This window comes from Choristoneura fumiferana, chromosome Z (genome assembly GCF_025370935.1).
Source record: "Choristoneura fumiferana chromosome Z, NRCan_CFum_1, whole genome shotgun sequence".
Lineage (NCBI taxonomy): Eukaryota > Metazoa > Arthropoda > Insecta > Lepidoptera > Tortricidae > Choristoneura > Choristoneura fumiferana.
Genome location: NC_133472.1, coordinates 12,429,153 through 12,448,234, shown reverse-complemented (window position 1 = coordinate 12,448,234; position 19,082 = coordinate 12,429,153). Strand labels below are relative to the sequence as shown.

The window sequence follows — 19,082 nt, the reverse complement described above, 5'->3', positions numbered from 1 at the left end:
TAATGACGACCTTCCATATAGACTTTCATCTCCTATTGCATCCTGTCATAAGTAGAATTAAAAGAAAACCGCTCAAACAAATATCTATTTATTTCTTATTAAGTGCCTAAATGCCGAGTTTCATAGGATTCATCGATTTATCTCTGCTGATTCTGACAGCATTACATAATCTTTCATCCCCTATTTCATTCCCTCACAGGTAAATTTTCAAAAACTCTCCAACAAATATCTATTTATTTCTTATTAAGTGCCGAAATGCCAAGTTTCATAAAGAACCATCGATTTATCTTCGATAATGACGATCTTCCATATAATTTTTCACCCCTTATTTCATCCCCTCACAGGTAGAATTTTTAACAAAACCTCAAACAAATATAGGTATCTACTTGTTTCTTATGTATATGCCCAAATGCCAAGTTTCATGGTTTTATCTTCGACAATGACGAATTTCCACCATATAAACTTTCATGCCCTATTTCAACCCTTTCAAACCATTTTTCGCGATTAATCTAGACTAGACCTAGATCTAATCTAGACCTTGGGAAAGAACATAGGCTATCTTTAAAGATCTTTAAAGATAGGGTATATTTAAAGATAGCCTATGTTAGCCTAGTTTATATCTATCTGTGCGGAATTTCATTAAAATCGGTGAGCGGTTTAGGCGTGAAAGCGTAACAGACAGCCAGACACAATTAGGTACTTTCGCATTTATAATATTAGTATGGATGTCTTTTATTTTATTTCAATAAAGTTTTTTCTTAGTTTCATATTTTTGCTACACAAATTTCCAGCTGCCTTTTATCCATTAGTGGTGGATTTTTGTAAAAATGGTGAGTTACATATTCTTTTTATTCTGTTCAAAAGCCATTTATTCAAAAGTCTGAATCATAGTTTCAAAAACAACATTTTTTCTCATGTATATTTTCATCCCCCTTTTAAACTTTTTAGGGGTAGAATTATCAATAAAAACCGGCCAAGAGCGTGTGGATAGGGTTCCGTAGCCATTGCGAAAAAATCAAATAATGTTTTTCTAAGGATTACGTATTGTGTACTGAATCTTCCAAGTTTAGGTATATTTAATGCCTTAGGCTGCTATTTAAGCTTAAACTACTAATAATTCTTAATCAATCTTAGCCGCTATAATTTTCCTAGTAAGTTTGATATATTTACTACCATTCTGAATTTTTCATATTTTTCCACCCAACAGTATAGATTTTAGAGGGGGGGAGACGCTCGATTTCAACAAAAATTTGCACTTTAAAGTTGAATATTTTGCAAACAGATCACTGCATCGAAAGATCGTTATAGCAACCCCCCAATGGTTTTAAATTACTTATCCAACAATACCCCACAACATAGGGCTAGTCGAGAAAAAAAAATCACCCCCACTTACGTCTATTTTTTTTACTTTTTTTTATTGTGCCACTTCGGCGTGACTGATATGTATATTCATGTCAAATTACAGCTTTCTAGTACTAACGGTCTCTGAGATTACCCACGGACAGACAGACAGACGGACAGACATGGCGAAACTATAAGGGTTCTTAGTTGACTACGGAACCCTAAGAAATTTAAAATATGAGAAATGAGTTAGTTAAAACGTGTTCTTTTCTTTACTTCAATGTTCTGTCTTATCTCTCTCTGTCTGTTCTGTGTTATTTTACTTTAAAAGCCGGCCAAGAGCGTATCGGACGCGCCCGAAATAGGGTTCCGTGGCCATTACGAAAAAATTAAGATTTTTTTTTTTCTAAGGATTTCGTATTTTGTACGGAATATTCCAAGTTTAGGTATATTTTATAACCTTAGGCTGCTATTTACTCTTTAAACTGCTAATCATTCCCAAGAAAACTTAACCGTTATAGTTTTCCATGTAAGTTTGATATACAAACTTACTACCATCCTGATTTTTTTCAAATTTTTTCACCCACCGGTTTAGATTTTAGAGGGGGGGACGGTCGATATTAATGAAAATTTGCACTATAAGGTTGAATATTTTGCAAACAAATCACTGAATCAAAATCACTAAAAAAGCTAATTTTAAAATAAATTCGCCAACTACTAAGTAATATATATTACATCTCAGAACCAACTATGCCGGAAACGGTATAGTTTTTTATTTTTTGTCTTAATAATTAATAATTTTAAAGTAATTATATTTTTTCGTAACACCAGGAAAAAACTTTTTTTTTCATAAATTAGGTAATTTCTTTCTTCTTTTCATTTAACATTAAACATTAAAATCAGAGTACTAGTTTCACTTGAAGATTTCGTTGAAATTTATTTGTAAGAAAAGCGTGCACAATTAAACTTAAATATTTCGTGAAGTATGAAAGGTATCGGTGTCGGTTTTTTTTTATAATACTTGTTATTTACTCAGAAATATATATAGGTATGCATTAAACCATTCATGTTGCATACAACATACAATGTTTTTAAGCAATCAAGTAAAAACTACCAATCAGGTAAGAAAAAAAAACTTAAGATGGCGTTTTTGCCAAAAGTTTTCAGTAAATATTTTTTTGTACATAATGAATTTAATGAGCTTTCATTTGGGTTCAATTCACATTGAAATCGGTTTATTAGTTTAGCTTGTAGAATTTATTGAAATATTTTTTAAAGAAATTTGTGCTTAGATTTAAACTTTCATATTTCGTGAAATATGATAGGTATCGCTAACGATTTTTTTAAATACTTGTTATGTACTCAGTAATATGTATATGCATTAAACCATTTATGTTGCATACAGTTTTTTTAAGCAATCAAGTAAAAACTACCAATCAGGTAAGAAAAAAAAATGAAGATGGCGTTTTTTGTCAAAAGTTTCAGTGAATATTTTTTTTCTATTTTTGTCTTAATAATGAATGTTATGAGCTTTAATTTGGGAAATTAACATTGAAATCGGTTTATAACTTTAGCTTGTAGAATTTTTTGAAATATTTTTTAAAGAAATTTATGCTCACATTTAAACTTTCATATTTCGTGAAATATGAAAGGTATCGGTGTCGGTTTTTTTTTAATACTCTTTATGTACTTAATAATATGTATATGCATTAAACCATTCATGTTGCATACAGTTTTTTTAAGCAATCAAGTAAAAACTACCAATCAGGTAAGAAAAAAATAAAGAATATGGCGTTTTTTGGCAAAAGTTTTTAGTAAATATTTTTTTGTATTTTTTTATAAGTAACGTATATAATAGGCTCTCATTTGAGATATTAAACATTGAAATCGGTTAATTACTTTAGCTTGTAGAATTTTTTGAAATATTTTTTAACGAAACGGCGCCATCTCTGTTCCTAAGGGGTGAAACTTCCGCTGCTGCGGGTCAAATTTGATCACTCAGTTTAGCCTGTACTATCACTGTGCAAAGCGGCTTGCTTTCATCACGAAGTTCAGCATCCAGCCAAAAAATGGTCGTAACAAGTATGACTATAATGTTTCTACCTATGTACCGAAGATGCGATATTTTAGAAGAGAATTGAAATTTTGCCATACAAATTCCGACTATCGTTGCACTTACCTAAGGGCTTTAAAAAAGACTCATAACTGAAACAATAACGTTTTTACACTGTTTTGCTTTATTATGGCTTAAACAGTGAGTTAGGCCACTATACTTACCACGCGCCATATAAATCTGCCTAAAAGTTCATTAAGTACTTAATACTCAGTTTTGACGCATTTTTGGGATACGTTTTTTATACGACGTCTTACGTTACTCCCGGATTGTGTTCGAATCGCTTACCGGTATAGTGCCTATTCAATTATTGGAATTATACCTTTATAGTTTTTGTGGTATGTACTAAATAGTCGTGGCAATGAACTTTTAGGCAAAGTTAGGCGGAGGAAGGTATAGTGTCTTGAAGAAATTAACGACAGTTGACCTAAAGTTTATGTTAACAATTTGAAGATGTCAGTAATTTTTCAAATTGAGCCATGGCCCAATTTAATTTTCGTGGATTTTCATGATATTGGTAGACATTGATTATAATTTCCTCATAACAGACGTAAACAAGATGAAGTAGCGGTGCTAGAGCAGACGATCCGCACAAGGAATGAAATGCAACGCGCGGCAGGAGTGGAACTTGCAGCGACGTGCCACATCTGCCTCAAAACTAAGTTCGCAGATGGCGTCGGCCACTCCTGCCATTACTGTCGCGTTAGGTGCTGCGCCCGGTGTGGCGGCAAAGTCACTCTTCGCTCTAACAAGGTACATACTTACATGAACATTACATAAGTGTGCCTGCCTACTCAAAAACATGTGTCAAATAATTCTTACTGAAGAAACTTCTGACAAATACCTCTCGTCTCGACAGGTGATATGGGTATGTATATTATGTCGCAAAAAGCAAGAACTGTTATCCAAAACCGGGCAATGGATACACAAAAGTGCCGGCCAAGAAGCTATGTTGTGGCGGATGGAATCCGACTTGCACGGGCTAGTGTCTCCCGCTGACTTGACTATCGACAAGAGACCTAAACTAGAACGGGCCCACAGCGCAGCCGAGAAGGAGAATCAGCCTTTGCAAAGATCGGGTAGCGCTCTGCGACGGCAATACAGTCAGCAGGAGCCGCGCTGCTACGGGGAGCTGGAGGGGCTGGCGCGCACGCACCCGCACCTGGTGCACCCGCGGCAGAAGGCGGCCTACGGCGTGGAGGAGCCGCCGCCGCCCGCGCCCGCGCACCTGCACCCGCAGCCGCCCGCGCACCCGCTGGGCCCGCACCCGCTGCCGCCGCGCTCCTCCTCCTCCGACGATGAGGCTCCCGACTGTGTCTCCGACGAGAACGACGAGTACCGCGACCGTGGTGAGTACTCACGCACGCTGTCCCGCCCCCTTCGTCTCACCACCCGGTCCTGCCGCCTCACCACAGACCCCTATCACCAGAGCTAATTTTATTTATATATCACCCCCCCCCCCACATCTACAAAACACGACACTACATGTTACTAATTCGTACCGACCGCTGTTTATTATTAATTATCATTCGGTACACTTATATCAGCCGAAGCACAACAAATCGTCATTTCATTTCGCAACGATAAAGTTAAGGTGTTCCGTGCGAGGTACTCAAATTTTAAGGTATTTAAGTAATAGCAGTGGTAGCCTCAGGTAATTATATTTAAGTCTAATTATAATTTGATAAGTTTTTACAGAACGGCTAGTGTAGAGCACCTAAACTTATCTACGTACACGTGTATCCATCGTTTTCATCGCGACTGTCCTTGTAATTCATACTATTATACCATTGTTTCATGTCGGTATCAGCCATCTCGAGTTTAATGTTCCAATTGTATTCAGTAGGTACCCTAGGTTTTTTTCAGAGTTCTTTGAAGTCCCAGGTTAATTACAAAATTAATATATGAAAGTTTGCACAATGTCGTGTGCATGTATTGTGTGTTTGAACCATAAGCGATATTTGAGTGTGTAAATGCGTGCCCTGGTTGGGTGTGAGTACCTACGCGCCCTGTACGCGCCCGGCGCCGGGCCGGCGGAAGCCAGGCACCGCCGCCGTGTCCGGCCGGCGCGGGCGCCGGCGCCTGTCGTAGCGCTGGCGCTCACAACGCCATCCCACTGTTCGCAGGTAATAGAGATAGGAGCGGCTCGGAGAGCTCCGCCAGTCAGCGACGGGTGATGTTAAACGAGAAAATGAAAAAGTTTCTATCGGTGAGAGGGCGTTTTTGGGAAAATATGCGTTGTACTTGTACTATATTGCTGGATCTTAGATGTCTCAGTATTCGTATTGTTCTTGAGCGCAAATTCTTAATTACTTTCTCCTCTGACCAACCAACTGTGATGGCTGTTTAACTTTGTAAACCCTATCCTTCTTAATTCGAGACAGTCTGTCACTTCGTTTTTATATCCATGCTTATGACAGGAAGAATTATAAAAAAGTGATCCTATTATTTTTTATCGATTATATTTATATACGCTTTTTTCCTATAATTCACAAGCATAAACATGGATACAAATGTTTTTCATTCTTCTGTTGTTTTATTTGAACCAAAAATACGAATTCTTAAAATGCTCTGGTTTTAACGAGGCACTAAAAATTGCAACATGCTGTAGATTGCAGAAGCTGCACGGGCTAATAATATAATACGCTGTAATCAAAGAGATCTTAACTCAAACAAGCTCGCACCTATTATTTTTAGTGCTTCATCTTTTTGAAAACTTGATGTGTGTGAGTAAAAGTAAAAGTAAAGTTAAAGGATTTTGAGTTGGCAATGGATGTCATGCACATAGTACCTATGTACCTATTGACAGCGGGATAATAATTATTTGTACCAATTGCAATGATAACAATAATTATAAGTAGCAACAAAAAAGGTAGTAGGTATCGATGTCAAATTACAAAAATGTTCGTTCTTCTTTTAACAAAATAAGAGGATTCAAATACTTTGTACTGTTTTAATACCTTTTCTCCTGTTCTATATATTATTTCTACTCCATTACTTAATCTTCCGTTTTGATTCTCCAACAATATCTCGATGTGTTTAAGTTCGGTGTGATCGTACATTCTAATGCAAAAAACCTTGAATAAAAATGTGTAAACAAGTTATATTGTATCTGTCTTTTGTATTTATTTAATTTCAGAAGAAATAAAAAAGTATAGAGAGTAACAATCTCTGTCTAACTAATTGTAGAAAATAATTAAATTGTATGTATAAGTTAGGTACTACAGTCGAATTCGGAAACTTGTGAGCAAAAATTTGATCAAAAATATCTGAACACGCTTCTACGCCCCGTTAACAATAGAGTCGTCGTCACATATTTTTGATAAATTGTTTGCTCAGAAGTTTAAGAACTGGACTGTACCATCGGCAATGAGACCAAAACATATTCGGTACTTATTCAGTATTTATTTGGCAAACACATAAAAGACTTTCTTACAATACAATATTATGCACCCTTCGCTACGCCCCCTTATTTTATTTATACCCATATTTATTCACTACTTTTCTGCAATCAGTAAATTGTGTAGGTAACGGTGTGTGTAATCTTTTACCTCGGTTCATATTCCTTAAGCTGTACGTATACTCAAATCTCGGACATATAAGTATTATGCTAAGTTAATTATTCGTCATTATGGTCTTTCCATTCCTCACCACCGGTGGGTGAGTACTGAGTACCTAAATATTATTCCAAGTACCTAATTGTTTTTCGGGCTCAAAATTTATGGTTCAAATAAAATCGCATGCTTGAGCGAAAAGAAGTGTTAATATTTTTACGACAGTACCTGCGTTAGATTGTGTGAACGTGTGTTTTATTTTTTGATTGTTGTTTTATTGTATGACCTAATAAATACACATTCTTTCCGCTTGTGCGTGATCACCGCTTTCAATTGATTTCTTTAAGGCCGAGGACTACGAGAGTTCTAAAGAGAGTTTGAAATCTGAAGGGTTTATGTGCTTAGTCAGGTCGTGAATTGCGATAAAAGCAGTTCGGTCGCAGCGATGACGGTTCCGGGCGCGTACGGGCGCGAAGTACAACTCGTTAAGCGTACGCAAGTTAGTAACTTAATTGTACCTTTGCTATTTATACGATGTCATCCTTAGGACAACTAGAGGCGTGCGCGACCCTCCGACGGCCGCACCTGCGCAGCGCCAGCGTGGTAGCCAACAATTATTACAATTTGAGTAATCACTTGGCGGGACCGTACGAGGCGGAGCCGCGCGGTATGTTCGAGGCGGTGGGCGCCGCGCCGGCCGGCGGACGCAGCTTCGACTCGGCCACGGAGTGCCGCTGGCGCGCGCGCGACGACGGTGAGGGCGCCTACCTGCGCCCGCTCGCGCTGGACGAGGGCTCGCGCCCCGACAGAGCAGTCTATAAGAGTGCCTATTTCTGGGAAGACTCCTCCGATAATCGACGCTTTACCGAGAGGAGAAAAAAAACTGTCCGTTTCGACGGACACGAAGGCGCTGCTACATTCCCGAGAGGCGGTCGCGACGCGTCGGGCGCACCCCATGACTGGGCGTCGCTGCGCTGGGAATCTGAGCGCCAGACCAGCCAGGACTCCGCCACTAAAGACTCTGGCATCGATACCTCTAGCACCTTCACCTCCAGCGAGGACTCGAACAGGGGCGACTGCCCTAAGGTACTTTGTGAATCTCAACTTTTACATTGTACCTGATTGATATTCTGATTAGACGCTTAACATTATATTTCCTAAAATAAGGCCGCTATGCGGTTTAACTATGAGTCGGTGAAGAGTTTGCAACATTGCGATGTTTTATTTATGATTTACCTGTAAGGTACAATTTAGTTAAATAACGTCTAGCGTGGTTGTAAAATTTTGCCTTCTTCGCGCAGTTCTTTTACTCTTGCGTAGAGCAGAGCGTTAAGTAATACTTAGTCTTTATGTTGTGTATATTTTCGTTTGATGTAACTTTATGTTATAAATGTGATATTTATTAGATTATTGTTATTAGGCTAGGGGCGATTAGTACCTATTTGCGAGCAAGGTTTGTGTGAATGGATGTTTTTCGTTTGTGTTTGGCTGTTGCACGGTTGCATTGCCGCGCATGCACGGAACTTTAATGTGCACCTACGTGTTACGCTGCACACTCATTGCGTTGCAACTTTCTTGACTTTATCATTAAGGTTACTAGCTCAGTGTCTAAGACAAGTCTTAAAGAAAAAAGAAGTAAAAGCATCAAGTCAAATAACATGACGCATTTATTTTACAGTATTAAAAGAAATAATATAATTCGCCCTTAAGTAAAGTAGAAAGGAAACTTAGTGCTTTTTAAACTTCTGTGGAAGATAGTTAATAAAAAGCTGTACTAGATTGGTTAAATAACGTGTTGACTGCATTGCGGCATCGGCAGTTCCCGCTGAGCTGGCAGGTGTCGGCGGACGGGTCGCGCATGGTGGGGCATATGGTGCTGCGAAAGAGCGTGGTGGAGGGCAGCATGCACTCCTCCGCGGCCATCCTGGGGCTCAAGGTCGCGGGCGGCAAACTGCTGCCCGACGGCTCGCGCGGCGCCGTCGTCGAGAAAGTCAAGAAAGGCTCTATCGCTGACTTGGAGGGCCAGCTCAGGACAGGTATTCAATTCAATAATAGGAACACAAAAGTATAACTCAGTAATCTAATTAAGTGCACTGCTCTACCTTATTACGTATGTATGCGAATGTACATTATCAAAGTTCGATGGCATCATACCAAATGTACGTAGGTAACCAATGTTTACCTGCAGTGGAATAGTCAAATAATTAGCTTAATAAAATTTGTCATATCACTGCGGTGATTGCTGCACCAGGCTAGTTCACTAATTTTTAACCGACTTCAAAAAAAGAAGGAGGCCATCAATTCGGTTGTATTTTTTTTGTTACCTCAGAGCTCCATCGTTTATGAACCGATTTGTTTTTTTTTTCGTTCTATTGAAATGCTTTCAATTACTTAGGTCCCAAAAGCGCCAAATCAGGATCTGATGATTGGATCCTATAAGGAAATCGAGGGAACTCTTCTAATAGGGACACCTAACCCAATTTGGATATATTTAGTAGTAGGTAACTCGTGCATTTTCTCTTGAAAATCATCACTTGGAGAAGTGGAACTGATGATGAAGACCACATTTGACAACGTAGCTACTACTCAATAACAAGTACTTCACGGGTTGAAATTTAATTACTTCAACCACAAAATAATTAATAGTACTACCGTGCTTTAACACAGTTGCTATGAGCAATTTATGCTCGTCGTAATGTATATGGTGAAATGGAACGGGTGGTGAAGCACCTGGACTCCTCAATAATGAACGTCTTTGCGTAGGAAAAAGTAATATTTCGTAAAAGGTGACGAGCAGTTGACATTAAACTATTGTATCATAGAATATTAACATTAAAAAGCGTGAAATAAAATGGGGGCAGAATCACTTAGCTTATCATGGCACGGCCTTTTTTCTTCAAAAAAAATTTATAGCAAAAAGTTGAACCGACTACAAAAAACTAGAGGAGTGATTAAAGCCCAATAAATAGTATGTATGTAAGGTAGACGACTATAGGGCCACTCCTGCTGGCTCGTGCTGAGGCACCGACATCAGACTGGTAGAAAGTTATTTTCATGGTTTTTTGTAGTCGGTTAAATTTTTTGTTATATTTTTTTTTTTAAAGGCCGTACCATTGTAAGCTAAGTGATTCTGCCCCCATCGAGTTTGGGCTCATAATTTTTATGGATAGTGTGGCTCTACATTAGTAATAAATTGGCAAAATTTCAACCCTTAATAGTTTTATGTATTAAAGAAAAAAAGAAAATATATTTTTCTTCAATATCTTTTTTTTTACCTATCTTAGCGTGCATCACAAATATTGTACATTCACTACAGATGATTATTTGACATGAATAAAATTTTCATTATTTCATAAAAAAAAATGCTGACTGAAGATTCCATATTTTTTTATTATTTACTTCCACTTTAGAGACCGCTCTAATTTTTTCACCAGACGATATTTTTTGCCCGACGTGCGCGCGCCGTTCTCCGGCACGCCATGCAGTATCACACTCATTTACTGACCTTTGGCTTCATGACAAGAAAATTAGTACGGGCAATGATTCATTTACCGAAACGGGCTTCATGACAAGCACACTAAGGTCGAGGGTTTAATTTGGGGGGTTGCAACCAAGGTAGCCTGCATGTTTCGACACTGTTTACGAGCAAGTGTGTTGAAAAATAGTTTACGTTCTATTATTCTCAGACCTACCGAATATACCAAAAAAAAAATCATAAAAATCGGTCAAGCCGTTTCGGAGGAGTTTGGTCACAAACACTGTGACACGAGAATTTTATATATTAGAGAGTCGCAAAATTGGACAGCCCCTACTCTATTGGTTAATTATTTCCTTAATGGACGAAATCCGCTATTTACCATTTGACAACGGGTGAAACACGAGCCGACTGCGATACGAGGTGACCGGTGTGTGTGTGTGTGTGTGTGCAGGCGACGACGTGCTGCAATGGAACGGCGTGCCGCTGCAGAACCGCAGCGCGGAGGAGGTCGCCGCGGTGGTCGCAGACAGCAAGCACGACTCGCACGTCGAGCTGCTTGTATCGCGGCCTCTGCCCGCCGCGCGCCCGCACGCCCAGCCCTGGAGAACACACAAAGGTTTGTACCTCCAACCGCCACCCATCCCGCAGCTTTGCAGCGATATTTAACCGCCTTATTATCATCCAGTTAAAGTTTGTCCTTAGGATGCAGCTAAGAGGAACATACCCAAATTTCAATTTTTAAGGCCACATCGTTTTGAAAATTTTAAAGAGTGAGCTAGTCATTTCGCGTTTTTTTTAAAGTTAAAAATAATAAATCAGGGTCCTCTTTATTTGATGTTTTTGCTCAGCGACATAACGTGGTGCGAGGAGTGAATGTACTAAGTTCGAAAAATCTTTAGAATAATTGTGCATCTTAGAAAAAATAGTGATAGCCACAAACTTGGCAGTTTCAATCAAGCCGCTATGATGTCGTAATTATGCGATTGTGGATGCTACATATATAAAACAGAATAAAAATAAGTGGCGCAAAAAAAAAAGCTTCCAAGCGCTATCATGCTAAGGATTTTTTAATTGCAGTTCAAGAACTGTATCGTACTGACGACAAGTGGTGTCAAAATGTTGTTTCCAACATGGGCATCCGAAAGCATCGAATTTCAAATAATGAATTAGTGGCGTTACGAGGAATCATCGCACCAACCAGAGTGTTGAGGGACCGCTGCTAAGCGGGAGTTTGTTTTAGCTACATTGTTGTACCGTGCAGAAGTGTATACGGAGGTGATTGGCGGGTGCGAGAACCCGAGCGTGCTCGTCACGTCGCCAGGCTCGCCCGACGTGCACGCGCGCCGGCGCCCGCGCCACCACCAAAATGCCAACGTCGCGGGCCGGATACAGGTAAGTCCGCTTACCATATGAATCATTTGATTGCTGTTATAGTACTAGTTAGTACGTCGTTTGTCATTAAAAGCTATAATAAACCCTAAATATTAGAAGTAGTATGTTAAAATACTTATGAAAAGGTTTGGCATTAGCTGGTCACGATTTTAATTGATTTCTTTAATTAGTGTACATTCTGAAGTAGGATTGTTTTAGTACGTACTTACATACAACTCGTACAAGTACCTACCTAATAAGTACAAACGTGGTACAGACATATTTATAAACGGTAAACTCACTATCAGCTGAATAAAGCAGGGACATATCTATTGTAATATGCCTTTCCTAAGCACTCTGACTTCGTTTCCATTAAAAGCTTGTACGTATTATTGTACGTACTCACCCGTGGGTTAGCACTAAATCTATTGTTTTTGAACCAGCTTAAGGTATACTTCGACATCAGCGCACTCCAACTGGTGGTGACAGTGGTGTCAGCCAGCGGTCTTTGCCCCCGCCCCGACGGCTCCCCTCGCTGCCCGTACGCCAAGATATTTCTGCTTCCCGATAAGAGCGAGAAGAGCAAGCGACGGACCAAAACACTCGCCAACACGCTTGAGCCCAGGTGGAACCAGGCCTTCGTCTACTGCGGCATACGAATATCAGACATAAAGAAACGAATATTAGAGGTAAGGCTTTATTCGAATATGAACTGTGGCTCCATACCGTTGTTAGGCTTTTAGCTTTTTCCGAACACAGAACGAACAGACAGCTATTTAAGTAATACGGAACAGCACTTTTTCATATAATTGCCCTGTAAAATTTTGTCCAAAAGAAATATATAGATAGTTTTAAATTTTGTTGTGAATTAAATTTAGCTTTAGCAGGTACAATCGGTGTTTGTTCATAAATTAATATAAGAAATAATAACCCCAAGAGAACTCTCGAAAATTGTAACTCATACCTACGATAATATAAGTGGGTAAAACGAGTTTATTTCACAATCTTTTCATTAATTTGTACTGTAACAAGTACGCATCGTTTAAACATAACTTCAACTTATTTAGTTAGCTTGATTCGCACCTCTATTGCAACGACGCCGTAAATGCATTTTTTTTTACAAAAAATGACGTCCTATGATGCGATACGCTGCGATATTAATATTCGTTTCGCATAATTAAGTCATTTTTTGAAAAAAAAAAAATCATCGTTGTTGCAATATAGGTGCGAATATGTGCTCTATTTTTAACCGACTTCAAAGAAGGAGGAGGTTCTATGTTCCAATGTTTGTATTTTTTTTATGTATGTTCACCGATTTTCAAAATTCTTTTTTTATTAGAAAGAGTATTCTTCTGAGGTGGTCCGATTGTCACCAAGTCAAGATCTGATGATGGGATCCTAGGGAAATCGAGGGCAAACCTCAAATTTTATAGGCACACCTATGGCGATTTTGGCATTTTTAGCATTAATATAAGCATTTACATTCAGAAAGTATCATTTGTTAAACTAGAGCTGATGAAGAAGACCGTAGATGACCAGTGGAACTCGTCAAAGCTAAGTAATACTCGCTCGTCTATAAACGATCATTATTAATATACCTAGATAAGCGACTAAGAAGGAGCTTTAAGTTAATGATTCTTTCGAACTGATCTGATGCTGAAGCCATAAGGTAGGCAACGGAACTGTTTTATAAAACAACGTAACTAAGTCGTGTTTGGGCTTAATGGAATCGTTGTAAGATGTGTTTTGGCTACGAATCACTAAAAAGCGGGAAATAAAGAAAAACTTAAACAAAAAAGTAAAATCGACTCCAAAAAAATAACAAAAAATGGAACCGACTACAAAACCCTTGAAAATATTTTTCTAGGTACGTACTGGCTCGAAGTCGGTGACTCAGCACGACCCAGCACGAGGGATTGAAACCCATAGTATGTACCTAGGTGAGGTAGACGACTTGTTCTACTGCTGCTGGCTCGTGCTGAGGCACCGACTTCGAGCTAGTAAGTACCTACCTAGAAAAATATTTTCAAGGGTTTTGTAGTGGGTTCTATTTTTTGTTATTTTATTTTATTTTTTTGGAGTCGGTTTTACTTTTTTGTTAAAATTTTTCTTTATTACTTGTTCTGCTACAGTGTAAAAATTACAATTGCACCTTCCGACAGGTAACAGTTTGGGATTTAAACCGATATGGCCCCAACGACTTCCTGGGTGAAGTACTGCTGGATATTGACAATATTATGATGACTCACGAAACAAACTGGTACACTTTGAAGCCCCATGAAGACACTTCGAACTTTAGTGTAAGTTCTAACTTTTTTCTTGCTTTTGCTCTACGATAAATCCATTTCCAATTATCTGGAGTAGCGGGAAGCGCCAACATAGGTACCTACCTCATGTCATGTTATTGGTCACAATAAGTCAGTCATTAAGGTATGCGCTACGCATGTACAGTCAGCGTCATAATGTACGTAGGTCAAGATCACCAAATACTTGGAAACATCCATTATTCCGACACAATAAGGTCGTAGTAACATATTTTTGAGTGGTTCGAATAGATAATTATTTTGCACTTGACGTACACTGTGTGTGGCCTGAGCAATTGGATCACTTTGATCGGATCAACGTTAATGACTATTTTGTATGTTTCCAACTTAGATGAATGATTGGTCTCGCGCGCTCGCTCGACTAGATACCTCCGGCGTACTTGTCAAATGCGGCAACAAATAGTACGCCGAATTCGGCGTACCCGAACCCGAGTCGAGTCAGTCGCGTTGCAAACTGCGTAAGGTGCATGTACCGAATGATTTGTTAAATTTTGGTCATAAACCGAAGTAAAATGCCAGTTTAATACACAGAAACTGTGTAAAAATAATACTACAAGAAATAAGAAGGACACTGGGATCACATGCCATCAGTAAATATCGTATAATTTCGAAATTACAAAATAAAATAACATGAACCCTAAACGCCATTCTGTGTTGCCACGTAGGTACACAAGAATCAAATTCCCCGTGGTTGAGATTATAATAAATTGAATTTTATTGTTATCAACATTGAATGATGACAAATTTTAATAACTTATTTTATTTAAGTATCTAACGTAATCTATATATATAAAAGAAGAAACTGACTGACTGACTGACTTATAGATCAACGCACAGCCCAAACCGCTGGGCCTAGAAACTTGAAATTTGGAATATATGTTCCTTAATAGGAGTAGACGCGCACTAAGAAAGGATTTTTCGAAATTCCCACGGGATAGGGAATAAATGGGATTTATATTTTCACTTCAAAGTGGCCCTATTTCCGTAACTATAATTATTAGAAACTTCAAATTTGGCCTGCATGTAGGTAATACTAACAGCTAAAAATCATTTTCAGGATTTTCCGAAATTCCCACGGGATAGTGAATAAATGGGATTTATATTTTCACTTCCAATTAATGACCATATTTCCGTAACTATAATTATTAGAGACTTCAAATTTGCCATGCAAGTAGGTAATACTAACAGCTAAAAACGTTTTTCAGGATTTATCCAAATTCCCACGGGATAGGGAATAAATGGGATTTCTATTTTCGCTACAAAGTGGCCCTAACTCTGTAATTATCAATATTATAGACTTCAAATTTGGCATGCAGGTAGATAATACTGACGTGTAAAAACCGTTTTAAAGATTTTTAGAAAATCACACGGGATAAAACGAATAAAGAGGATTTTATATACCAACTGGATCAGAAAACGCACAAGCTAAACTTATAAAATTAGGGACTGGAGATTTGGCAAACTGATGTACTAAATCTGGTAACAATACAATAATTTAGCAGTGACATCCTGCTCATCCTGGCCAGGATCGTCTCCGTAGAAGGGAACTCCTCAAAAGTTGATAGCACACACAAAAGACTTTTAGATAATTGTTAAATTTCAATGACAATGCGTTTATATGATATACACCACCTGATGCTGCAGCCAGGGCCTTCTGCTGATGACGGAACTCCTCAAGGGCTGATAGCACAGATACGAAATTTTACATGTACGTTCAACGAACTGACACAATGAGGGCTATCGCGAATGAATTCGCCGCTAGTGGCGCTAGTGTAGCGTGAGGTCTCCGAAATGTCAAATCTCATAGTTTTTGGGTGAGCTACGCGGGTTTATTTAGAATTAGAATAATTTTGTGAATATTTTGCAATATCTGTAATTAATTATGGCAAATATGCGTTCCGGAGCAATGAATGTCTGTGTTTTGAGACAGTTTTGTCTTTCGGAAACCTTTGTCCTCCCTTTTTTCCAAACAAAACGGGGACTATGCAACACTGTGGCATGCTCGATATTTATATGGTACGGTTTGAAGGTGTATTAAATATGATTTTAATCTAAACTTTGTTTCCACGCCCGTAATAACACTTTCAAAGCCATACTTAAAAACCTCACGCAACAGTGCGCCATCTAGTGAGACAAAAAACGATAGCCCTCATTACTTTGCTTACCCGCGACCTTTATGATAGCTACTTTTATGCATGAAATGTGTCCATGCAATCCCTCCACCTCCACTCTGTAAGGACACACACAAATCCATCTATCACCACCACCACATTGTACTGACACGTTTCAACCAGAGCTCATTTTCAGAGCAACACAACCGTTCAGCATGCTACAGTGTGAAATTTGGCAAAGATGGACCTAAAGTACCTAATACTAGTGCAGCTCTCACTAGGGAGAGATTTTTAGAACACTCAACTTTGTTTGTTTCTTTGTCTGTTGGCTTCTCTGAAACTACTGAGCTGATTTAAATAATTCTTTTACCAATAAAAAGCTACACTATCCCTGACTGAAATAGACTCTTTTTTTTTAATAAGTCAATTCAATTCGGGCAGATTTTAAAAATCCTTTCAGTAATAGAAAGCTACAATGTGTCTCTCATCGTAGTAACAGTAATTCACGTCCCGCGAGAACTTTACAATTTCTCGGGATAGATATAATCCTATTTGTGTATGATATCTTTTCTAAAATTCCACCCCTGGATCAGCGAAACAGGGTTTCAAAGTTGGTACGAATTATGACGTATGTAGGCTGATTTTTGGATTCCAAAATTTGCACCATCTATCTAAAACAACGCAAGTATGTATGTATTTGTATTTCCATGTAATCCTCCGAAAAATTAATCAAAACACGAAAAAAGGATCGCAGAAAGTAAATGTATGTTACCCCAAATTTAACGCGAGCGAAGCCGCGGGCAAAAGCTAGTTATTATATACACATAACCTAGTTCTATAGTATTAAATGATTATCTTTGTGATTAGTAATAATTTGTAAATATTGAATGTCCTTAAATATATATTTTTTTTAATAAAAGTGAGGCCTGATCTTTGATACACCTACATCATACCTTCTATTGTTTAAAGAAGAAACCTACGCCTAACCTATACACAAACATATTAATACATTCACTCTTAATTACTTCTTAATTTCTAAGTATTTCCCAAGATACATTTTGTAACCAGTAACTTAATAGACCACAGCATAATTTAGTTTCCCAATAATTCGGGTAACAGTGGAGCAGCTGGTAACACAATTCGTCACGCACACTGGCATCCTTGCAAATTGTCTTACACCGTTCTTACGCACACTACAATATTGAGTTGCCGCATTCACGAACCTTTTGTTTTTAGGTAGCGCGGTATCTAGTCGAGCGAGCGCGCGAGACCAATCATTCATCTAAGGTTTCCAAGTATTTGGTGATCTTGACTGCTACGTACTATATTATAACGCTGACTGTACTACATAGGTGCTACGCAAGAGCTACGAATCTCTGACGAACAAGTGCGGCACAAACGAAAATACAACGCATCGATTCTACGTGAATCTGCAACCTCCGACCCATTGACATTGGTCTTGACTATAATTATGTCGTTAGCGTTACCGCGAGGACGAGGCTGACGGGGAGCACCTGTCGCCACCGTCAACGTCCACGTCGCGTTTGTCGGACTCCGACACACCCAGCGAGTGCGACTTGCGTCGCCACCACTCGCTGTCTAGCCTGGCGTCTAGTTCCAGCCCGCCGCCGCCGCATGAGGTAATCACAATGCTGAACACTTAGCATAGCTATAGAGTGATGCTTATTTACTGCACCACGTTTGGTAAGTGTCCACGGGCTTTGGATGCGTTGAACTGTAATACCTCTAGGTACAATGAATCTAACACTTCGCCTGCGCAACCCTCAACGATCCAGCAGTACAATAATGGTAGTAAACCGCAATCAACTATCTAAAACAAACCTCATAAGTTTAATCAACAAAGTCGCTAAGACGTCAATTGAGTGGGTGCCACCAACAGACACAAGTTTCCACAACAGTCCAGTTTGGCGTCGTAATTATTATTATTGTTTTTTTGGAGTCTTTTTGTATTTTTTATTTCAACTCCAAATTTGTTACTTTTACGGGTACCCCGTGAAACCATATCGAAAATACAAACTAAGCCATGGATGCACAGAAAAACCAGAAAAAAAGACCAGCACTGGGAATCGAACCCAGGTCCTCAGCAATCCGTGCTTCGTGCTATAACCCCTACACCACTGCTGGATAGGAATTTAGACACGTATTTTCGATGTCGTAATTATTGGCATCAGATTATTACACTTTGCGCGTATTCATATTATAGGTATTACGATTACAAATTTTCTTAAGCCGCAGTAGCCTAGTGGCTTGACCTGTGGCTTCTTAAGCAGCTGGTCGTGGGTTCATTTCGGGATTTACGTGCGAAATTACATTTAAAATTTACAGTAAAGCAAAACAATGTGAGCAAGTCTGCATATACACCTTAGAAGAAATAAAATGGCATGTTTCAAATTCCCAATTCGCACTACGCGCGCCGTGCGAGAATAACGGTTCAAATTCTCTTATTTTAAAAAGAAGCTTTGCTGCAATGGGATGTAATACACTGTTAATCTCATAATGTGTGTTAACTGATACTGTAAAACCCTGAAGGGAATTTTACTACAATAATCTATGGAGAGGGCTCTAAACCTACCAACCTATTATAAACCCAAACACTGCCCTAGACAACCCTAAAGCCCTAATTCCATAACCCTACCATAGATTCAATACATATAATTAAAAATAATAAAGCCATGAACTAGGTATACTGTTTTGCTACATTATTTGAACCGAAACCTCACAAGTTGCTCATCTTCCATTTTCCACTTGACGGTTTATTTTAAGTACATG

General features: G+C 38.8%; 1 protein-coding gene across 9 annotated transcripts in view; it reads left to right on the top strand.

Annotated features, from left to right (window-relative positions):
* Rim (Rab3 interacting molecule) overlaps positions 1–19,082 on the top strand; it is a 47,900-nt gene that overhangs the window by 14,348 nt on the left and 14,470 nt on the right. For 6 of the 9 annotated variants that reach the window (XM_074086847.1, XM_074086838.1, XM_074086857.1 and 3 more), the window contains exons 2-10: positions 4,003–4,207; positions 4,314–4,803; positions 7,556–8,094; positions 8,828–9,044; positions 10,938–11,102; positions 11,727–11,878; positions 12,301–12,546; positions 14,020–14,157; positions 17,774–17,932. In XM_074086847.1, the coding sequence (XP_073942948.1) occupies positions 4,003–4,207; positions 4,314–4,803; positions 7,556–8,094; positions 8,828–9,044; positions 10,938–11,102; positions 11,727–11,878; positions 12,301–12,546; positions 14,020–14,157; positions 17,774–17,932 (2,311 nt within the window). Of the gene's footprint in view, positions 1–4,002; positions 4,208–4,313; positions 4,804–5,580; positions 5,664–7,555; positions 8,095–8,827; positions 9,045–10,937; positions 11,103–11,726; positions 11,879–12,300; positions 12,547–14,019; positions 14,158–17,773; positions 17,933–19,082 lie in introns of all 9 variants that reach the window. The other 3 variants (XM_074086819.1, XM_074086885.1, XM_074086868.1) reach the window with 2 other exon arrangements.